This window comes from Drosophila suzukii, chromosome 2L, assembly GCF_043229965.1.
Source record: "Drosophila suzukii chromosome 2L, CBGP_Dsuzu_IsoJpt1.0, whole genome shotgun sequence".
Classification (NCBI taxonomy): domain Eukaryota; kingdom Metazoa; phylum Arthropoda; class Insecta; order Diptera; family Drosophilidae; genus Drosophila; species Drosophila suzukii.
Window position 1 is genome coordinate 18,295,739 of NC_092080.1, and position 25,029 is coordinate 18,320,767.

The 25,029-nt window shown below is 39.2% G+C and overlaps 1 protein-coding gene across 1 annotated transcript in view; it reads left to right on the top strand.

The window, feature by feature from the left end:
• The window catches only part of Ggamma30A (guanine nucleotide-binding protein subunit gamma-e), a 50,712-nt gene that overhangs the window by 10,544 nt on the left and 15,139 nt on the right, over positions 1-25,029 (top strand). The window contains 1 exon segment of the mRNA XM_017086682.4: positions 11,945-12,086. Coding sequence (XP_016942171.3) covers positions 11,974-12,086 — 113 coding nt within the window. The 5' untranslated portion in view covers positions 11,945-11,973.

Below are 25,029 nucleotides of genomic sequence, written 5' to 3' on the forward strand. Positions count from 1 at the left end.
TTAAACGATTACCAATGACAGACGGCCATTTTCGCAGCCGTCTGAACTATTTAAACGAGAGCCCTTAAAGTAATTCACACTCCACTAACTTTTAACTACTTCACTTAACCACTTCCAACCGAAATAAAACAAGGAAGAACGCTATAGTCGAGTACCTCGACTATCAGATACCCGTTACTCAGCTAAATGGAGATATGCAAGCAGCAAAGCGAGATTAAAATGCGCCACCTACCGGCGGTAGACAGATTTAAGCGTTATAGGCGTTAGAGTGGGCGTGGCAAATTTATTTTTGGATAAATCGATAGGTATTGACGACACCAATACATTTCAGTTAAAATTTTTTATGTAGCATGCAAATTGTGGGCGTCACAGGTTTTCGCGGTTTGTGGGCGTTTAAGTGGGCGTGGCAAACTTTTTTTTAGGTCAATCGATAGGTATTGATGAGAACAATACATTTCAGTTAAAATTTTTTATCTAGCATCAAAACTGTTGGAGTTACAGTTTTGGGCGGTTTGTGGGCGTTAGAGTGGGCGTGGCAGTCTACTGAAACAAACTTGCGCTGCGTAAGAAGCTCAGGAATCTGTACGCCAAATCTCAATAGCCTAGCTCTCATAGTTTCCGAGATCTCAGCGTTCATCCGGACAGACAGACGGACAGACGGACAGACGGACAGACGGACAGACGGACAGACGGACATGGCTAGATCGACTCGGCTAGTGATCCTGATCAAGAATATATATACTTTATGGGGTCGGAAACGCTTCCTTCTGCCTGTTACATACTTTCCGACGAATCTAGTATACCCTTTTACTCTACGAGTAACGGGTATAAAAACCAGGAATTGCACAAAAGTAGAGCAGCGAACTCCATTCATTAGCAAATCCCTGCCGGGAGTCCACTTTGAGCCACTATTTTCAGGCCAGTGCTGCTTGGCTAATTCAATTAAACGCGGTGGATTTTTTTCCACCTCCTCTGAGGCGCGTTTTGAACTCAGGCTGGGCTTGCTCCGGACTTGTTCACCTATTGATCGCCCATTCAATTATTTGCGTCGTCATTCAGCCGTGGTCATGGGCGGTGGAGAAGGGGGGCTGGGCCAATAGGACGGCCTTCAGCCCACTCTTCTGTTAACAAAAATGCCAGACAAAGGCGCCAATCCCGGCCCCACCAAACCATCCGGATAATGCAACTTGGCATTTCTATGGGTGCCTCGACATCGTTGCCGTGGCATTGCTTGGCACTATATCAAATCCACATCAACCCCCCGCCCTTAGGAAGCGCCACCCACCGCCCAACCACCCCCCCTGGCCACGCCCCCTCTGTGCGTTGCGCTTTTCGGTTGTTCCAATTTTCAGCTCGGCATTTTGGAAAGCGGGAAAAGCTGTTTGGGGAATTCTTGGCCAGGGGGCCGAGAAAAACTGCCGTAAACTAAATTCAATTAGGTTTTTTCACTCTCTGTCTGTCTCTTTCTCTCTCTGGCTCATCTATCTCCCTTCCTCTTGGATCTGTCACAATGGATTTGCATAGTCGAATGGTCGAGAAGGAATTTGGGAGATTGGCTAGTAACATTTGTAACATGTGAAAAGGGAAAAATTGATTTGATTAAATGTTGCCGGGCAACAAGTGTGTTCTATTTTCCCACCTCCCCAGAAAGGGGCGTTAAGTGATTATGGGGGCGTGGCTTCGATTTTGTGCCATCGCTTCAATTGCATTGTGCGTGATTGACTGATTGAATGAAGTTGATGGGGGAGCATTTTTTACATTTAAGAATTGCAAATCGAACAGCCTTTTTAATAGGTCGTTAAAATTAAGATATTCACGAAAAACTAGGAGTACTTTAAACCTGATTAGTGCATTTTCTTACTATTTAATTACAACATGCAATCACAACTTGAAACGAACCAGCAAATGGAAGTATCTTTTAGATAATCCAAACAATTTCACAATACAATGAGAACATTTATGATTAATATGCAAGTAAGGCATAACCACAACATCTAAATCATTCCTGTAATAGACATATAAACTCATTAAGTTCTGAGCTTCCAAAAATACCTGCAATTGAAATGTACTACTGTATGTAACTGTGAACTAGGATATTATCTAAGTAATTGAAATACTGAAGCTTAAAATGGTTATAGTACAAATTCATTAGTAATTGTTTGAGGTGCCACTCAGGCTTTTAGCATTGTGTTCAAAGCTTGTGCTCTTTCCCGTCTGCTCTCAACAAAGCTCTATTAATTAAGTTTTAAATTAAATGGATTCGCACAAAACAAGAAGTTAAAGCCCACACATACTGCATACATAACCCAGGCGCACTCAATTAAAAATCTACAAAATGATTTTTCAGGCATCCTATGACTCCTAAACTAGAATCAAAAGACTGTTCACTCCCAGTTTGTATCTTTTCTCCTCTTTTTGCCTCTATCTTTTTTACTCTTTGGTTATATATGGTTTTGTGTGTGGGAGATTTGCTAAATTTATGGCTGAGCTTTAAGTAAATTGTATCGGATTTAAAACTAAGCACTCAACAGCAGCCGACAGACCACTAACTAAATGGCTCTCTACCTGGACGGGTTTTTGTGTTTTAGTATTTGGATACAGACACTGAAAAATATTATATTCTTTCTAGGCATTAGGAAATATTATGATTATTTTAAGTACCATCTTATAAGTAATTGCCATTGTACTTTGTTTAGGCCTATTGTGCTTTTTAAAGATATATTTTAAAATATCACTGGCACATTAATTAAATTTGTTGCAGTGTAGGTTTTTGAGTCTGTGTTGGGAAGAAAAACACATCCAAATCCGGCGACCGCGCAGCTGTTTGTTGTACTTTGCTGCATACTTTGTGGCGCACTTAAATATGCAGACACACACACACCCACAAGCTGGCACAGTCTGACACGCACACAGACGCAGAAACCAAGCTGCAGTCTGCAATGTAATTCATTTTTGACATACGCAACGTGCAGAATGAAGGGGGAAGGGTTGGGAAAGGGAAAAGGAATGGAAAAGCGTTTTACTCTTAATATAGAATCTGTGACTACGGTATAACCTGTAATATGGAATTCACCTACTCGATCTTACAATATCCTGTTCTTTTTGATCATTTAGGCAGCTTCAGCCAAATTTCGATCTCCGTTTGGTATCTATATTTAATACAGTCTTGTCTTTATTTAGTGAATCTCAATTAACCGAATTTCTCTAAAGCTTGAGTTAAGACTTTTTAATAACAATTATAAGAAAAAGGCTCAGTAACTCCAATGCTTACTTTGCCTGATAGTGGTTTGAGTTATGGAAATTCTTTTTAATTTCAAATGCTCTATGAACATGTTTGTTTAATATTATTATTATTAATTTATTATTATAGATAGAGTAGTTTATACAGCACTGACTGCAGGGCCTTCGGCTATGTTGGTTTACAATGGGTCTGAAATGATTTAATTTCATGACGTATCTTAATCTAATATTGGCTTATTGATTGGGTGATTAATATATATGTTATGTATATTTGTCTTTCTTATGTTAAGATTTTGTGATACAATTCAGTTGATTTAAGGATATTTGCTCAATATAATTGAAGGGAGAATATGAAATTAATATATTTAATTTAGGTGTCTAAAAGTATGCATCAATATATTTTAAACTCAAAAGTACAGTGCATTCATTCAAAAGCACAACAATTTATTTTTCACTGCATACTTAAACTGACATTTAACAGATATACCAAAACCCAAATAAGTTGAATTTTATTGAATTTACTTTTTAAAGCTTTTTCAACACCAAACTCTGGCATTTTTATGTGAAGTTAACTAAAATGTGTTACTTCTTAATTTATCTAAGGGCCTTTTCAGCAACCAAGTTAGCAATATACCTGAATTCTCCTCAAGCAATGGGTATCAAAGGGAAGAGTGCAGAATGAATGAGGAACTCTCGGCAGCTGCGAACACTTTTACATATTTACAACTTAATACCTTGCCCAATGTTTGCCCGTGTGTGCGGGTGTGCTGCTCTACTTGTGAGCGTGTGTGTGTGTGTGCGACGGCTTAACTTTGCATGCTGCAAATAATTAAAGCATAAAAGAAGGCGCTGCAGACAGGAGCAAGGATCTGGGATCGCGGAAAGGACCAAAAGGGAGGCAGGCAGCCAGCTGAGCAGCATGTGTCATCTCATGAAAGTTGCCTTCGTGTCATCCGTTGGGCGCCACATCCTTTGAAGCTCAAGGAGCAGAAGGGGGCGTGGCAGGTACGGGGCGGCAGCCGCAGAAGCAACTCCTTGTTGAATGTGCAAATGAGCTTGTCCTGGTTCTGCCCTCGCTTTCTCCTCCGAGGGATGCTAGAGTTCTAAATTGAATATTTTAATGCAAATTTAATGGAGGTTTTTGTTTTCTGCCCGGCATCCCATTTAATTTTGTCTCAAGTTATACTTTTAGTTTGCTTTGTTGCCGCTCTATGAAACTGCCATGCGATGGCTATGGCGATGGCAATGGCTCCCTCGGGGCTCCTTTCGGCTCACAATCCGGCCGGAGTGTTGAGGGATATGCATGTAGTTTTTGCGTGTCGGTAGTTTGCTTGCATCTTGAGCAGGAAATTTGCAGGATAATTGCTTCAGGAGTCCGTGCGAGCCATGTTTATATTCACTCCGGGAATTGTACTTATCTAGAAAAAATTGTTGGTCAAGTTTTTAAGCTAACCGAAGTTCTAGTGACCGCCTTTTAAAACCCACTTTTTATCTACTTTAAGTATATAATTTGAAACAGTTTTGAGATTCATTTCTTGTTTGTTAAATTTAATAACTCCCCTTATACTTGGGCATTTAAAAAGCATGAGTTTTGTATATACTAGCTTCATTTCTTCTTCCCTGAATTAAAAATATTTCTATGTACTGCCTTAAGCTTTTAAAATTTTATTAGTTTAAATTTAATAAAGAAGAAGTGTTGATAGTGACCTTCTTTAAAAACACCAAAATATTTACGTGACCTAGGCATTTGAAATTAATAGTAATTTCTAATAACTAGATTTATTTCTTCTTTCCTAAGTGTTATAAAAATAATGTGTACTGATTAAAGGTTTTAAAATTAAACTTATAACAATTTCACAAAGAAGAAATAAAGCTAGTATCTAGAAAATAACTGTCATTAGGGATCCAAAATGTACAGTCCTATAAATGTAGAAGTTGTAAGCTTAAAATATTTAAATTGGGGATTTTATTATAGTTGCTCTATTGCAAGGTGGGGTCATAAGTTCTGAGTTTTCATGATAGATGACAATAAGGTCTTAAATATTTCCTATCCTGAAGAACTTCGAACGATTCAGTTTATTTACCGTATAATTATTGGGCTTATAGGACATAAAGCTTTGTGGCATCCACTTTCTGCAGTTCTTCCCTTGAACATCACTCATGTTGGACAGTTTGCCCTTCGCCCGATGAAGAAGTCTCATTAGTCCTGCACTTCTCTCCGCCCCTTTGATCTGACCTTTTGTCTTACCTTACTTTGCACTCAGTGAAGCAGTTAACAGTTATCGCTTGTCCATCGTGCATCTCCATCTTCCGCCTAACTATACATCATTGTGTCTGGCAGAGCGATGGGCTATTGCCATTGGGTTCACCTGCAAGGGCCACTGGAAAAAGGGAAAGCCATCCGACCGTTAACAGGCCAGGCCAAATCCAAATCCAAAGGCAAACTAACAAACAAGAAGTGGGAGTCCAAGGGGCGTAGATAGTAACTGAATTGTCACATGAAACGATTTTAATTGCATGTTTGTAGCCGCTTTTTTCTGTTTGGTTTTTCTTTCTGCACTTGGCATCAACGGCAGGCAAACAACAATAAACAAATAGGCTGGCAAACGAGAGATAAACAAACAGAGCCCTCAATGATACGGCTAAAAAATGATACCACTCCCCCAAACGATGTTTGCCTAGGTCGGGGTCGTAAATTTAATAGCCTCTGGGTCCGACATTCGGATCGTTTGATTTATGTGATTTTAAGAAAGAAATACGGGCCGAAAGTTCCCGAGATGCCTTGGTAGCTTTAAGGTGCTCCTTTCTCTCTACCTGCTATCAAATCCTCATTAGGACCGTCGCACGTGGTCATTCGACGGGAGAACTTGGGGGACGTGTTGCGTAAATCACGCATACGCCGCGTTGCGCGTGTCGGGGAATGTGTGTTTCAGGCTTGTCGCCTTGTTTAATTTCTAGCTTACTAGCTAGCTCTTTTTACAAAGCGGGTTTTAATAAAAATTAAATCTATAATAACAGTGTTCTAAAAACACTTATATGTGTAGTTACCAAGACAACGAAGAATATTTTATTTAGAAAGTTTAACAGTCATTAAAACAAAAATCAAGCTAAATTTTAAAATTACAATATAATGTTCTAATATCATTTTTGGTTTCTAAGCTGTTTGTTGTTAAATATTATTAACAAAAAATTCAAAACATAAAATCTCAAATCGGATGGAAAGGTGTACCTTAAAACCAGGGACCGTAATGATTATCATTATTTGTGATTTTTTAAAATGACCTACTAAGATATTTTTGTATTTCTTTTTCCTGTTTGGCTGATTTTTAGATAAATTTCGGGCAAGAGTGAATAGATTATTAGTATCTTTTCAAATTGGGTAATTTATACAGCCCTCGTTGACTATAGTGCCTAGTATTCAACCTAACAAAAAGTCGTCCAAAACCAAAAATTGTATATGAAAATAAAGTCACAAAAATTTTGTGACCTTTTTTTTATATAAAGTTTTTGGTTTTTGGAGGACTTTTTGTTAGGTTGAATACTAGGCCTAAAACTAAGAAATAGTGATTATTTTCGGTCCCTGCTAAAACACAATTAAATATGCTTCCTATACATTATTGAATATTGAATCTTACACAACTAATGGCTGTTTAATCTTACATTTAAAATATGCAGCGTACAACACTTATGGGAATTCTGCTCATCTCCTAATTTTCCCACATTTGCCGACTGTAAACCGGATCATGTGTAAATTTGAAATTGCTGGCCATAATTCAAAGCATTCTAAGCCTGCTAATAAGCCAGGTTAACCCAGGCATCGCCCCACCCACCCACACAAAACAACCAGGCAACAGATTGCAAGACCCCAAAACCGAACGTCATCATACTGTATTTTAATTATTTAGCTCTGCAAATTGATTTAGCAAAATGTGCGGGCTGGTTTGCTTAGCTCGTTGGTGGATGGTGGTTCCTCGCACTTCATCGCGGCTCTAACAACTCATAGTCGGTCTGCTTGTTTGCGGTTCTTGTTAGTTGTTGTCGACACTCTCCCAAAGTCCCCACTTTAAGCCCCGCCAAAAAGTTTGCCAGTTGAAAGTTCTTTGGACAAATTGTTGTTCCCATCGCTATAGCCGTTGGTGCTAAACAGTGAGAAAAGGAACTAGTATTTAAAACTATTTTATTTTTATTTTTAAAAGTATAATGAAAAATTAATTTTTAGTTCTTATATTCTGTTTCTTAAATGATCTTAGTTTTAGAATGTTGACCAGATATATTTTTAAAATTTAATACTCTTATTAAGGTTTGTTTTCCCAGTGCAGCTTCAGTTTTTGTTTCACGTTTAGTGTTAGTTTGTTGAAGTGACTGCAGACGCAAAAAGGTAACCAAATGAAACGTCGCTAATGACTGGATAAATATTTGTCCTGCCATGTTTGGATTGCTTCTTTAAAACGTGACAGGCGCGATTTGGGCAACATAACGAAAAGTTTTAGCAACTTTCAAGTTATAATTAAATGAAAATGGGTTTAGATGATTGTGATTTGATAACCGTCATGAGGAGTAAAAAAGTTGGAGAAGTGGCTTTGGAAAACCTTGTCCCAACTTTACTATATTAGAATTAATAAAATAAAAGTTGGAAGATATCAAGAAATGCGGAAATAAAAAATAAATATAATTCAGATAAAAGGCTCTTACATAATTTAAGATGACTATTATATACCCTCTTTTAAGTCTATGCAATTTCTTGCCATCCAATTAGAGCAGCCTGCCTCTCTTTATATATGTTAATTCCTCTTTACACACTTTTCCTCAACGAAATTCTTTGGAATTTCCCTCACCTTACAATTTCTTGGGCCAACAATGAAAATATGCCCCAAAGAATTTTGTGTCGAGCGAAAAGTTTCCGCATTTAAAATTAAGCTAACAAGCTGAAATCGTTTGCCGCACCCCAAAGACAGCATCCGTCAGTGCAAAGGATATTGGGGCTAATGCCAATTATGGTAACAATATAAAAGGGACACAAGTGGGCCCAAGGAAATGCCCAAATTGGTGGAAAAATGGCAAGTGACCATTTTCGGGGCGTATCTATTAACGAAGCAAATGGGTAATATGTATTACTGCTGTACAGATTGAGTAACTTCTTGGGCAGGCCTCACAATTTGTTTTTCCTTCCAAGGGAAATCCTGGGGAAAAAAGGAATCACTTGACTCGTCGCAGTTGTCCTTGTCGCTTCCAGAGACCCAAAGACCCTGCTTTATGGGAATGGGTGGGTAAAAATTGTTGGTATGGGGGGGTGTCAAAAAACTTGAACGCCTGTTGACACACACGCGAAACACTTGAGCGGCAAGGAAAGACGGGGGGAAAATACTTTGGTTTGTGGCTGCCGCTTGTAGCCGCCAAAAACATTTTGCTAACGATTTATGTCCGTTGCATGCTGACTTTCTCAACCCCTCCTCCCCCTCCCACAATGGACGCCCATGCATCCTACGCCCGCAGACAAATTTCTGCTACTTTTTCAGTCGAGTTCAGTTGCTTGTGGTGCATCAGTGCTTAATGGCGCATCGCCATCATATTGGGTTTCAGGACAGCCGCAAAACGGGGGCTTAGGGACGGATAGTCGATGGCGGCAATAGCTCGAAGCAATTAGTTTAGTTTTACGTTCAAGATTTGCCATCGAGGTTAAATGGGGCTCTTCGGTGGCAGCTTCCCTCCGAGCTCCCCCTTTTTGCCGTGGCATGGTGTTGCACTTTAAGTGGAAACGATGATGTCAGGGATTAGTTGGTGGGTTAAGCAGCCAGGGGTTAAGGGAGTACATTGGAATTTGCTGGGGGGGAAATTCCAGCGGAGCCAAGTGCATTTGTGAGCAGAACCACCAAAGGGAAAAATGCACTTAATTTCACTCATTAACCAAATTAAGAGAAGTTTCGCTAAAGCACAAACATTTTGTATTACAATTTTGTACCTGCTTTATACAATTTTGTTAGCTGCAGGGAAAAGTTATAGAGTTGGGTGCATCCCCGATTATGAAAATTCATAGTTTGCACTTGCGTTCTTGTTAAATCCCTGCTTATCTATAAAAACATAATATTACACCCACTTTAAAGCAAATATAAATCCTTTTGATAGCCTCCTTAAAACTAAAACAATATTTTAATGAGATTACTTTATTAAATGATTTATAAGTATTGGCTTGTCTTCTAAGAGTAGTCTAGGTTTTAAGAAATGGAGAAGATCTCTAAACCAGAAACCCAGTTTCTTGAGATCTTTGATTTCTGAAACGTATAAAAGTCACTCATTAATTAACCCGAAACATTTCAAAAGTCTAACTTTTGGAGTTTTCAACCAGTTAGGAACATTTGCCCCTCCTATCCCGAACTTTTCATTATCGAATCCCTTTGGTGGGACAACTTTGAAAAGTTTTAATTAAACCAACTTTAAAGCTTTTAGTGTTCCTGCTGGCCAGTGCTGTCAACATGTGCCAGGACACATTGGACCTAGAGGATAGCAAGAGACATATACATGTTCCATATAAACTTCGTTGGTCCAACTTCAACCCCATAATCCCCATGACCTGCACTTCGGCTATATTAAATCTGAGCTGTTTTACAACAATTTTGCCATTAACACATTTGGCCAAGAGTGTCACCAGAGTTGGCGCCCACTGCTTAAAGCTTTCCGGGAAAAACAAAAATTGCAAACAACCCGCAGGTTGTCGAGAGGAGCAACTTTTCCGTTTAAGCGACAGTAGCAGATTGGGTTAAAGCCTAAAATCCTTTAGCAGCCTGGCAGCTGTGGAAAAGGAGGGAGGAGGTGGTGAGCTGGAGATGCAAACAAGCCGTGGACAGAGGTCCAGAGACAATGGACCGAGGACACAGGACCTGTGTCAAAGTTACCCAGCGAAGCGACAAAAAATGATGTATCAAACTGGACAGGAAAAAGGCAGCTGAGAGGGGGGCGTGGCGCTGGCCAGCTCGTCCTTTTTTGTATTTAAAGTTACACCTACAAAAGCGTCAGCTGTGCTCCGGTGTCATCCTCATCCTTGGGCTGTCATGTTGCGTCCTCAGTCGCTTCACTGGATTCAGGAAAGGTCCTCCATCTCCTCCTCCTACGTATTATTTTTCTTTGTGGTGGCCCATATCCAAAAAATCGACATGTTTTTGTTGCTTTCTGTGGCCTCTTATTTGAGTTCGGTATTAGTTCTTGATTGTCTACCGATGAGCTTGGGGATAGGGGTTTTTTAAGGGGGAATTAAGGGGCCTTAAGAAGTTATTTTTACTGAAATTCAGATGGTTACAAGCTTAACATTCTGTTCAAATAACTTCTGTTATCCTAGTTCTAGCATGCGATATTTTACCACTGTTAATTATACTATGTTAGTAGAGGTTCGTGTCCTAGCTAGACACTTTATGGAAATGTTATCTATCATCTTAATTTGCGGGGATGAGCAGTGCAGAGACAGGTGAAAGGGAAAGCATGATTGGGGAAGAGAGAGGTGAAGGGATGTTGATATTCGGAATGGGGGGTCAAAGAGAAAGAAAAGGTTGGTGTTACCAGATCGGGAAAAGTATGATTCATAATCATGGAAGAGGAAGAATACATGGCGCCTAGATTCAAAAATATTGCATTTTTTTACGAGAACAAGAATGGATAGTGTAAAAAATATGAGAAGAAAAGACAGAAAAGTTAGCAATTTTAAAATGATAAAAGGAAAATTTGCCTCTGCAGAACAGGGCCCAGCATAGCAATTTGAAATCGTGAAAGATGCCTAAATCGATACCCAAATAAGTTCTTCAACCACATTTGTTTGATTAAACCAACTTAAATGCTTTATTCCTGGATGGAATGGCTTCTCTGGTTAACCTTTTCCGCATCCCTTCAATCTATCATCCCCAAAGTATCTAAACTTTGCCATTTATCTCGCCCATTATCTCCATCACTGTCCGAAACCACCCCTCAGAAGGCTCTCTTTAATGCCGGCCCAAAGTGTAAACAGCAAAAACTAATTGTCTAAGGGCACGCAAAATGCTTCTTGGTTTTCCGACCCACTTTTCCCGCTCTCCAAAAACCTTTCATCGCACGCCCTTTTGTGGGGGTTATTTATGGGTGCCAAAGGAGCCAAAACGACTTTAACTGTGTAAACACGATAGAAGAAAGTTTCATAAATTACAACACATACGCCGGCTGAAAAACTGGCCGAAATGTGAGGCATTGCAGTCTCAGCTGTTCGTTTTTCTTTTGCATTTCGGAGTTTTGGCCAAGGGACGCGCCCTTTTCTGTGCCGTTCTGGATTTTCCCAATTCTCCCCCACGCTTTTCTCGGTTGTAAACAAATGTTTTCCACCCTGCCAAGAGGCGGCGGAAAAGTCAACAGAGTTTATGGCAGCCTTTTAGGCGGCACTGTTAACTTGGAGTGCTCGCTCCCCGACATTTCTCTCTATTGATTTGTTATGCATGCTCTGCGCAATCGCCGCTCAAAATGGCCTGCAAACTGGGACCGGGAAATGTTTTTTGGCCATATAGGGTGCCAAATTCCGGCTCAGTTCGCCCAAAAGTCACCCTGTCACCGCTCATCTCATCGAATTGGCACACAACAGACCCCCAAAAACGAGAGATATTGCCTTTGCAGACTTTATAGCAGGTCTATGCTCTCCGAAAAACCCCCAAAGTCACGCTCTCTAACGCTCTCTCGTTCGCTTTGGTCTTTGCAGGGGTGGTATGTGGATAAATTTTAGCCGCCATGGATCCCAGTGCTCTACAAAACATGGATCGGGACGCATTAAAGAAGCAAATCGAGAATATGAAATATCAGGCCTCCATGGAGCGCTGGCCGTTATCTAAATCCATAGCAGAGTGAGTAAAAATAATGCCAAGAATATTACTAAAATACTTAGATACCCAGTGATAATATTTATAAATGTGATGGAAATATAGAAATGTGTGATTTTACAATAGACAAATAATAGGCAACTGTGCTATTTTCTGTGCCCATGTGACTGTGTGTGCTGTGCTCTGCGTTTTGATTTGACCCACGACCCCATTAAACATTTGCATCTCGTCTAGACTGGAAACCAGAGTGAAGCTGAGTATTTTTTTCAGATTTCCTAAGTGACTGCCCGCAAAATATTCGCACACGTGTGCTAAAAGTCAACACCTGAGTTGGCCAAGAATTTTTGCCGCTTGCTTGCTAAATATTTACACAAATATAAAGCTGTCGTGTTGTAGTTGGCTCGCTTCTTTCGAATGACAACAACACTGCGTCGCCTCAGGAAGGACTCCCCATCCTTTCACCCAGTGAGTTAGTGTGTGTGTGCGGTTTGTCCATGTGTGTGTGTGTGTGTGTGTATGCCCTTGTGTAGACAGCGGCTAGACATGAGCGGAGCCAGTCCCCCTGCCCTACCCCCTTTTGGGGGTAAAAACGTCAAGTGAAATCCTCACTTCGCTACAAGAAATTTCCCAGGAAACGGATTTGAAAGGTCTGGAAAAGGTGCGAAGGAGACGAATGGCCACCGTCGGTAAATTGGTTTTACTGAATGACAAATTCCACTCCGGGCAATTACTTCTGAAGGTTGTCCTGCCATTGCTTTTATTTTAATTAGCAATTCAATGAGGCGAACAAGGGTCGTAATGGAGAGCTTCAAGAATTCAAGGTGTTTTTCTTTGAATTCCAAAAAAAGAACTCTTCCTTATTATGTTTCCTTGGACTTTTCCTGTTGGTTAAATAGCTCAAATCTGCAGAATTCCATTTGAATTTCCGATTCACTTTATCAGAACTCATAAAATGAGTAATTCATATAATTAATTATTTAAAATTACACCCGAAACATTGCCTTTTGTATTATTTATACAAAATATTTAACACTTCGTCCACTTCTTTTCGCAAGTTTAATAGTTAGATAAGTTACTTTGCTTCATATGTTTTCGTGATTCACAGTATTTGATGATTCAACGCTTCAAATACTCGAAACGTTATGAATAAAACAGCTCGCATGGCATTTAAAAAATATTTTTTTGTCGAATTCTTATCTTGCGACCAGAAATCATAATACTTAAAGAAATTCCCAAAAAAAGTTATATAATAAAATTTAAATGTAACTGGGTTTTAATATTGTGATATAAAAAAACACAGAAATTATTTTCTTGAAAAAGGTTGTTTAGTTAAATCTCAAGATTTAGTAAACTAAACGCCTTAAACTAAATTTGGTAGTCAGAGAATTCCCAACTAGTTCTTTTAAATACGAGTATGTATGCCAGATAGCTGATTGGATTTCCACACATTTCCATTTTTCAAAAACTATGAGTTTTAATTAACAAATTCATTTGAACAAAGCAAAATAATATGCCTTTTATTTTGCTTTCGGTCATATCGGTTTCAAAGAAATGAATATAATAGATGCATATTTTTGTTTATTTGTGGTCTACATTTTTCTGCTATATGTGCGGGGTCTCATAGATTATTTAAAACTTTTCCAGGCAGGAACACAACCTGCATCGTAAATCACAATTAACGCTGCTGCTTTCTAATGGCCAGCTTTTAATTTAGCTCTGAACCCGGAGGCAAACATCCATGCCACGCTTAGCCCCGCGGATTGCGTTTCTAATGTCATCTTTTAAATAAACACCCAACCGAGGACGGGGCAGACGTCCTCTGATTTAGTTAAACATTTAGTCGGCAGCTAATTATGAATAATTAATTGGCACACAGTGAATCTGCGCTGCTCTCGCTCCCCATCTACCCATCTCCCCATCGCACTTACTCATCCAGCTTGGTGGCTCAGCTGTGACTTAATGTGGCCCAAACTGGCTTCAAATGTGTGCGTTGTTGGCAGTAGCCAGCGGCTTTCATAAATAATTTAACACCCGACTTTAGAGTCCCCTTACTCGGACGCCCTCCAGATGCCACGCCCACTTTTGCCCAACCCCTCAGATTTGACAATCTGCAGTTGAGACTCTGTTTACTAATTTGCAACACGTCGAGATGGGGCTCTTTTCAATTAGACTGCTCTCTGTTTATTTCTCTTTATAATTCCCTCTTTTTGGCGGAATGAAGCCCCAGTTTTCAGTTTGTTACTGAGTCACGTTGGTTCTACATTTTGAGGTGTTAATTACCAAAACGTATATGATAACAAACTCAGAAGTTGCCAGAAGAGTAATGCTATTAAATGCTTTCACATACATATGTGTAAACACTCGGTTACTCCATAAATGATTATTTGGTTTATTTTGTTGTTAATCAAAAAAATTGGTTAAAAATTAAGTTGTTTTAAGTGCAGAAAAATATTTACTTAAATATATTTACTCTAAATATTTTTCACTAGATTTTTGTAAGCCTTATTTAAAATTTCCTTGGTACTGAGAATTTGTTCTACGCTATAATAAAGACACGGAAGTAAAAACGAAATGAAATTTTCACATTTTAATTTCATTTTCCAACCACAAGTGATTGAATAATCACAAAGGCAAACGGCCAATTTAAAAATATTTCCAATTATAAAATGTCTAACCGCAAAGTCTATTATTTTTCAAAATGAAATATCGTTTATGGGTCCGAAAAAAATATCACAAAAATGTGGCAAAAGCAAAATTTGTGAAAGTCAAAGTCAAAGGAATAAATTTGAAATTCTTCTGATTGGTTTTTCATTCCTTTTCTTCGTCGTTATCCATTTTACAAAACATCAAACATTTGTCACTTAATCAGCACACAAAGCTGGCCAAATTAGACGGTCATCAGTCATTGACATATGTCAAACTTTGCAAAATCAAAGTCAATTAAGTTTTGAGAGCGGTATCGAAGCGTTTCTGATTGATGGTCGCAATTGCACAAGACTGACCACAAATTGGGAGCCAAAGGATGGTGGGTGAGTGGGTTATGGGTTTTGGGTGGGTTGGGTGTGGTGATTGGTTGGGTGGGCGAAGAATGTACTCGTTAAGTGCAGCAAACACCGCACATTACGCCGATTTGTTGCAGGACGAAATGGAACCCGAAACCTGCCCCCACACACACACACATGCAACCCATGATTGATGGACGAGGATGGGCTTGTGCTGGCTGGGAACCACAGGAACCACCGTGCGTGACAGGATCCTGCCCGCAATTTCCCTTCGTTCCGTTCTGTTTCGTCCTGTCGGCCGTTCGGGTGTCGTAGACAAAATGTTGCATACCTCCAGGCGCATACATTTCACCTTAATGTTTGGTCAGGACACTCTGTACGTAGGCATCCTGGGGGGCGGGCCCGGGGTTCTTTTCAACAAAACTTTGCCAGGCGTATGCATGCAGCTCAGGTGTCCAGAGGAGAAAGTTTTACTTTACATCGCATAAAATGAATTTCAGTTCGCTCCACTCGGTAACTTCTTTCGCTGCTTCATATAAATCTTGGTGCTTCTCAATTTATTTGTGGGCGCTCTTCTTCCTTTTTATTTTACTCCCTGGAATGTGTGCTGCATAAATAATGCAGAATGAGACACTGGGCTGCAAAATATGGGAAACACTTTGTAGCGCATTTCATGCGGAAAATTATGTTACTTTTGTGGCTGTTTGGGTTTAGGGCTCCTTGTTCTGCATATATCTTTATGGCATTTCATATTTTACTGCCACTCGCCGGCAGTTTACGGTCCGCCCCGCCACGCCCCCTTTTTCGCCAGCGGTTTATGATGCGCGGTAAATATTCCCCAGGGGCTGCGGATGCATTCTGCTTTCTCTAATCTTTGTTGCATTTGGGTTTTTCGTGTTGCGGGTACTTTACAAACATAAAACACGATTATTCCATACCCGCCATTCTTTATTCTCAATTAAATCAGCAGATTTATATCCTTTTATTTACTGGGCTTACATATATGGGCAATCAATTTTGAAAGTGCTCATAAATCAGCCAAAATGTTCATTCTTCTTGTACACTTTTTAGTGGCTTTTGAATTGTTATTTTCCATACCAGGCATCATAAATGGATTGCTGTCAGCAAATTGAGGCTGTTGATGTACCAAGATAGGAGTAAATATATTTTTTATCGGTTTTCTAGGGCCATATATTTTAAAACAATATTTCGGAAATTTAGGATAATATATATGTATAATAATTATTCTCCAAAAGAATATTCTGAAATTCATGTATCCAATTCCATGTGCTTCTTAACTTTCATTTTTTTATTTAACATAACATATATAATATTTGAATTTCTTGATATACTTTTACCAAAAGAGGTTTCCTTAAATTTAAATTTTCCAATTCGTTGTGCTCTTTCAACAAATAACACCCCTTAACTGGCATTTTCTTAAACGTTCCATTGATGCCTCAAATAATGCCTTCTCATCGGTTGTAAAGTAACGAAAAGTTTGCCAAATCATTGGCTTTTCCAGCTCGGAGCGATCTGTTTTCTTCCAGCTCTCGTTAATTCTCCTCCATTGATGGCGCACAACTTTTCGGCTTTTTGGCTGACTGCCCACCGCCGACTGACTTCCGTGCCAAATGTCGGCCAAGAATGGAAACTGCGACAAAAGCAACACAAAACTTTGATTAACTCGGCCAAATGAAATTCGGTGGAAAGTGATGGTGCAGGGATAAATGGAAAATCCTCCCTGGCATTTTCCCCAATGCCCCATTGCGCCGCATTAAACACACATGCACGCATTAGATGCGATTTCCAAAATGACAGCCGGAAAAACGTTGGTGCTTTCATTGAGCGGAAAGCGGTTAAGGAGTGGCAGCCAGCTTTTCAACTGGCCAGGGAAATGCCGGAATTGCTTTCTCTGCGTTTAAACTCCAAAATGGCTTCGCATGCAAATTAATTGCCAGTACATGAAAACAGCGCGCATACAATGAAAACAGCGGGAAGTGGAAGTGGAAGTGGCAACGGCTGCTTTTGGTTGTGGTTTCGGCCACCTCTGGCTTTTGGCCTAACCTTTGTTTGTTTGTGCCACCCCGCAAGGCCACGCCCACTCCGCTCCCTCGCCAACGGTGGACCAGTGAATTGGATTAGCGGCTTATTCAATTTCATTTAAATGCAAAACATTTCTAACAAAAGGTTTTCGGTCAGCACAACCAACTTTGTACGAAAAAGTTTAATAATTTTAGAACGATTTTTTCTTTCTTTCATTTTATTTTGGATAGTGATTTACATTTAATTTAAATTCAATCTTTATTTTAATATCGTTTAACATAAAAGTGTTTCGCAAAATATGTTTTAAATGTGGGACTTCAAAAGAGAACATTTTAAACAAAGTAGATCTAAAAATAAATTATTTTTATTTCAATGTATTTTTAAAATATGTATAAAAAGATTTTACCTTTGTCCAATTTTTTTTTATTATTGTGATGCGATTTTTTTTATTTACACTAAATGTTGATTTTACCTTGGGTAAGAGTAAATTGAGTTTCACAAAACACACACAAATAAATCTTATTGTTTGTTTATTGAATAAAAAATTTAGTTCAACACAAAAATATATTTGAAGTATATGATATAGAGTGAGAAAATTGTTTGTATATACCTTAGTAGACCTTAAAAAAATATAAAGGATATTTAAAATACATATTGGGAATATGATATACATATAGATGATATTCCTAATGGCTTGCCAATTTATCAAACAACTTTGTGTATGCCAGACAAATATTAATTTTATTGGATAACGTTCCGGCTCAACTTGATGTTTGACGAAAGGGAAGTAATTTCCGGCTGCTAAGTTTTCCGAAAGGAGAACTTGCACACACATTTTTCAAGCTTCCACTCCAGACAGCACCTCGAAAAGCAATTGCCCTTTCCCCAGGTAAACTTCCCCGACCCATAAAGACAACAATAAGGGGCTGCAGGAAAAGTCTTATCAACTTGCTTTGGGGAATAAATTACACAGGGTAGCGGGCCGAGCCCTGGAATATGACAAACACCTGCTGATTGCTTTATGACTACGCCGTTTTCCACTCACCTGGCGAGGCGGAATCTTTCTCCTGCTTTCTCCAGCGTCTTGGCAGCTATTTATGAAAGCTTTTCGCTCTCCTTTCTTTCTTTTTTGTTTTGCATACAACCACTCCTGTTGCCTCTTTTCTGTTGTTGTTGACACTTTTAATGCTGATTAATGGCTGCAAGAGAATGCCATAAAGCATGCCACATATAAATGAATTGTAATGTGGCAATTCCATGAAATTGGTGGGGGGAATACAGTTCCGAATCGGAGGAGTCTCCAGTCCACACTGAGTTTTATATAGTTGCCTCGGGGAACGCATTAATCTACCATGAGTTATGATTATTGGCTCTAAATGTATGATTGCTTTTATCGCAATCCTCGAAATGATGTTCCAAGGATAAGAAAAATAACTTTGCGGCGAGGTCCATTGCCTAGCATTTTATTGGCCTTAATTGAACTATTTAATAGCACCCTAAAAAGCAACTGATAAATTCATAAAATATTATTTCTGAGATATTAGAGAAAGTACAAGACATAATGCAATTCAATTTGTAATATATTATAGCTTTCCTAAAACCATACTAGCAAATATATTATCTTTCGTTAGTGATATATGTTGTGTTTTATTTTAAAATCATTCCTTATAATTTGTGGTGATAGTAAGAAAACAAATGGCTTATATCCCATATTGTTTATTTCGAAACGGCCAGAATACACTCTTAAAATTCCCCTGGTGGCAGTCTCCAGAGCATCAGGACAATGCCCCGCTTAAATGCAGCTAAGGTGGTCTGAGCTTCAAAGGAAATTCGAACATTCCTTCGAGTGGCATTTTACGACGGCAACTGCATTAGCTGCGGCACGCATTTCACTTGCCACAAAAAGTCAATTTCAAGTGGAATTTCATGGACGCCGCAACGGCATCAAATAACCCACAGCGATCAGCCAAAAACATCCAATTATCGCCCCCAAGGAATTTCCAGGACTCCCAGTCCCCCACTGCATTTGAGGAGGAGCGGCGAAAGCCAATTAAGCAGTTGTCTAATGAGAAAACCCTGGGAACGAAGGCCACGCCCTATCGACTACAAGTTGCAATTACCGCAGTCCCCCTTTTTACGCCCACTTCTCGGTCCTTTCGCATTCCCCTCGCCATTAGCTACCGTTGATTAGCCCAATGATTGAACAATTGGCCCGAGGGACAACGCTCAGGATGACCATAATAATGATGGCCATGAAGATGACAACGCGCAGCAACGAAAGCACTCTATCTGCATTGTCGGATTGCTTCTTTAAGCATGAAAAGTAATATGCTGCCTATTCACCAACTATCTTTATCGATTTATTTAATTTGATATTGGAAAAAGTCAGCACGCTCAAGTGATCCAATTAGCTGTGCAATTGCAGAGTACTTTACTGCCAATGTGCAATGAACATGACAGCCAATTAGTTAATCACTAACAAGTGGGGTGTTCTGATAGTCTGTCCTCGAAAGTTGGTTAATAATTAAAGGTTAACAAGGGGTAACCCATAGAAAAGGTAGTGTAACAGAATATTTTGAGTTGCTAAGGTGGGTAATGGTTTTAGTGGATTTTCATTATCTCCAAAATCACCTGGTAACCATCTAAAAGTGGGTTTCTCAATGTCATGTTAAGATTTTTGTTTGTTGTCTCTTAGAGAAAGATAACTTGAAGTTAAGTTATTCGGAAAAACAGGTTTGTTTTCTCCAAGTCATGTTAATTTACCAAACGAATAAGCTTTACAGAGTCTGTTAAGATGCGATTTAGAAGGATAATATTTGTAAATTACTTTATTTCGACACAGAAATTTAACTCGGTAGCAAAAGTTAACTTGACATTGAGAAATCGGCCGTAAGACACTGCAAAATTATTAATCTTTGAAATCCTCTGGTGTTATATTTATTCGGAAACATTTGTAACCACCCTCGCTTTGCCTTTCTGATGTTTCAAATATTTATGGCATTATTTGTTCAATATTATTGCTTTCTTTGCTGTTTCTGCTTCTGTTGCCCTTGTTCTTGCTGCGCCTGTCAGCTTTTTGCTGCTGTTAATAAAAACAGAAATTATGAACACATGTAACGAGGGACGTCGAGGGGGCAACGTGAGAGGGGGATGGGCCCAGAATTGTCCTGGAAAATGGCGATACTTTGGCGTTTTCATTTTTTTATTGCGCGTACTTTCCCCATTGACACATGGCAGCCAGGGACAAAAACATAGAAAGAAAGTCGACGGCTGCCGTGTGTTTCAGCATCGGCATCAGCATCCGCACCCACATCCGCATCAGCGATGGCAGCACACATTATTGACATAACTACTAACAATTTATGGGCAAACAACGGTTACGTCTCGTTACCCCCGGCTGTTGGCTGCCATCACGGCCGTAATTGAATTTCGCTGCAAGCTGCCTCGGCAACGTCCACATTTTTGCCGCCCTTTTTTCAGTCCTGCTCTATGGCGATTGCATTTTTGACAGCCCACATTTCGCGGCTTAAATAATAAATGAAATGACTTAATACCGTATTAAAGCATGGGGCTCCGTGTCCCCGATCCGATAAATCATGCACGTCCCTGCAAATCCCCCGGTCATCTATGCTAACATTCTATATATAGAGCGGAAAGGTCGAAATGTTTTCTCTGACTGTCTGGGGAATACTCTTGGCCCGGTTCCTAAAGCCTTTGGCGGAAAAATACCAGAATACATTATTAGCGGTCGGGACCCTTTTGCGAGACTAAAATTCCATGGAATATAAAGTTGGAGGATTAGTTTTGGAAGAGTTAGTTACGTACGAACGTTGGTTTGTTTCATGTTCATAGCTGGATTTTTGGGTTTGCATTTAATTGTGCTCCTAACATTTGATTCCAAACTTAGTTAAGAACAATTTAACATGAACTTATAAACAAAAAGTGATAAATAATCATAACACTTAGAAATACTTTAGATAATTTGCCCCGCAAGAGCTATATGAATAGAATCTTGATCATATTACATAATATCTCTTAAAAAAATAAAATATCAAAATATTTCTTAACAGCGTGTCTTTATTTAAAATTCTAATAAACTATTATTTATATTTTCAGGTAAGTGTTTTCTTCCTTTTTGGATTAAAATATCCTCCGTTTTCGCTGAGTAAGTGGTGTAATCATAAAATAAAGAAAAGGTTATAAGGAGATAATTTTAACTGAGTATTCATTTATAACCATTAAAATCTGCAGTGAAAGAAACCCCAACTGGTGAAAGTTTGCCCTTAATCAAACTTTAAACTTTAATTCACTATCTTACGATATCATAGGATACCCATACCCTCTTCTATTTCCCTTCTCGCAGTGGCAGCAAAACTTAGATGAGCTTTTTATGGGCAATTCCCCAAAGCCTTTTGCATATTTCTCGCCTCGACTGGCAAATCTCTTGGTCACGGTCATTTTACTGCGCTGTCCCTTCCTGTTTCCAACATCCTGCTTTTCCTCACGCCAGCCCTCAATCCTTTAGGTCTTTCATTTTTTTAATTTGTTAAATTGTGTCTGGCTGGGAGAAAAAAAGAGCAGAGCAAAAATGTGCAGGCAGACAATGGCAGAGAGAACAAGAGGGTGGTGATTTTAATTTTAAGTGCAAGGCATGACTTTTGCCGGTCACTGTGACTGCAAATGTGACTGTGACTGTGACTGTGACTGTCGGCCAGCCAGCAATGTGCCACTTTTCCACGCCTTTTCTTACCCTTTCGTCCCCGTTTTCATTTGCGAAATTAAATTTTGCATACGTAATGGTAGACGGTCACGTCGAGAGTCTTTTGTCGGTGACTGTACCGGACACATCCTTCTGATTCCCCTTCCAAAACTCTCACACATACATACCTATTCAGATCCTTGCATTCGGGCTTGTAAGAGTGTCAGCCGGTTATTAGGAGCAGCTGAAATGGCAAGACGTTCCGCCTCCGTCTGAGTTCCTTGTGCCATGTACCATGCGCCATATACCATGTAGTGAACCATGTGCCTGTAATTAAAACAACTTTTACCCGGCGAAGGCAGCTTCTTCAGCTCCTTTTTTGCTCATGAAATGTGCGCCATAAAATCTCTGGTTGTCTGCCTGCATCATTGTCCATAACAATGAGACAGCATCGTTCTCCAAACACCGAACAACGGTTACCGACCACACGCTAGTATTACGACCACACTGAGAAAAAATATTTAATCTAAATACGCTCAGACAAACATCCAAAAACTGACAATACCTAAAAAAAATGCTCATTCTCATACTTAAAAAAAAATTACCCAAAACTAGATCTGAGGCATTATATTGGGTTGGGTCCTCGTTTTGTACTTTTTCGTAGAACATAAGGTAATAATTCCTTAATGTAAGGTGATTCCGATATTCGTAAAAAAAATTCTTGGAAATGGTAACTGATTTTATAGTTAGATAGAATCTATCTTGTTTAAAGGAATTTAATATTAATATTATAACAATTAATAAAAACTTGTTATCATAGTAAATACTATGTAAAAATAATTAATTCGATTTCGAATTTTTCTTAACTATTCAATTAATTTGCAATTATATTGTTTCTTTGCTCAGTGTACTTACACATACAGATACACAAAAGATACGAGCCCATGTGTGTCGACCATGATGGCCATTTCAGCTTCATGACCCATGGATGAAATCGCTTTGTTTCCGCCGCTCTCAGGTGCCGTTACGCCAATGTGGGCTTAAAATTAAATTATTGGTTTATTTATGCAGCGAAATGGTCATCAAATCGAGATTGTGATTGCAGATAAGGCGAGGGAATGGCTTTCTATGGAGGAGCCATAAAAATGCCGACGCACGTAGAGGTTGGGAAAACCTTAAAGAGTACAGGAAAATGGGCTTCAGTCAGCGAATTTCATATTTATTTTCACTCAAAGTACTTTTTTTTTTGGTATTTTTGACCATATTTTTGTTCCACACAAATAAACATAGATAAATATTAAAATTTCTCTTGTTTGCTTATATATGTTCGTTTATATTTTTAAATATTTGCGTTATTTGATAGAGCAATCGATTCGCAAAAATGTATTCATTATTTTGGCATAGCAGTTAAGTAAATATAAATAGGAAAATAGGAATTTTATTTCATCTAAATTCAGATGGCCATTGGTTTTTTGGTTTTTTTCTACTTTAAGAGTTTATTGACTCAGATTAAAGCAGGTTTTACCATGATCTTTATAGAAGTAAAATATTATTTTAAATGTTCCTTTTCTGGTTGTATTGTGTTTTTAGCTTTCGGCAATTGTGTGCAAAGGTAACTTGTGAAAAGTTTAGACTCCATTGTTTAGTTTACCATTCACCAGAAGTTGCTTAACCCAAAGACCAAAAACGAATTCCCGTGTCGATGCCCTTCAGTTAGACTTTTGACAATTGAAAAAGCAATTTGCGAGTGCTCCTTTGTCCACGCTTTTCTTTCGGTTGTCCTCAGCTCGACGGCACTTTAAACTCTGTGCTGCCGTGTGTCTCCCCAACTTTTCGTCCTGTCTGCCCAACTGGCACTCATTAGGCAACTACCGCAACAGGACTTAACCTGCTGTCGCTTACCAACACTGTCTGCGGGGAAAAACCGCAGCTGAAAGTATCGACATCGGAATAACACTAGCCGCAGAAGATGATGACGATGATGATGATCATGGGGGGAGAAAGGAGAAAAGTTTTGCAACAAATGTCCAAAAGCCACTTAACGGCGAATTAGAGCGCAACAACAGCAACAACAACTGCTGCAACTGGGTGAAAGCGAGTCGAGAGCAGCGACAACTAACTAACAAAAAAGTACAGTTAACGCTAAAAGGATACGGCAAACTTTTCAAGCGGAGCCGAGCAACAACTAAGTATTTCTCGTTTGCAATTGACCAGTGGGTGAAAACCGCAGGATGGCAGAAATAAAACCCCACCAAATTGTAGCAAGTACAGTTGTGTGCGCGGTTAATTGATGATGTCCCATCAAAATGTAACAACTTTCGGCTTTGGCCAAACAAATTGTAGCCTAGTTTTCGGCGGATATTGGGTTGCCACACACACACACACACGCGCAGAGACAGAATTAATTGTTGCTGGCGAGGAATTTGCATTTCAAACACTTGCAGAGCTGTCCTGCTAAAAATTGCATAACAAAGTGCGGAGAACCATCATCATTTAACTTGCAAATTGCTTTTCGGCTCTGGACGAGATGTCCACCTACCATCCTTACACCACCCACCAGCCATCCATTTCCATCCTCGCAGGCAATTTGTCAGGGTAGTCATGCAATGCTCATCCTTATTTACTTTTTTTTTTGGTGGAAAGGATGTTTTAGCAGGCGCGAAAAAGCGATGTAACAAAGTTTAATTAAGTTTTGCGGACCGATTAAATATGCATAAATATTAATAAGCAATGTGCGTGACTCACGAAGTGGAATTAGTTAAGGGAAGTGTCTGGGTAAGGATGTTCCGCGGAAGTTATGGTGCTTAGCGCCACGAAAAATAAACTCGTTTTTGTGGGGCCTGCAGGCCTCATTAAACTCAACTTAAACTATCAATCATGGCTGTTTGGCTGACTTGGCCATCGTTTTTTCCGCATCAATTAATCAGTCAGCGACAGGGTTTGTCCTCAAACTACATTAAGCCACAAATCAAGTTGATTTTGGGTTATAGTCTATAACAGCTTTGGACATTTGTCTTTATTTAATGGTTAAAAAAAATATTAAAGCTTAATTTAAGTTATACATTTTGTATTTTCGGAAAGGGTTTTGTTTAATATTGGATTTTATAAGGACCAACTTTATATTTCATGTTTTTAGAGTTCAATTACTGGAAAAAAGCTTGTTTATTTAAACAATCAAGTATTTTGTGCTAAAATCAAGTATTTTCAGTGTCAAAACTTCGAG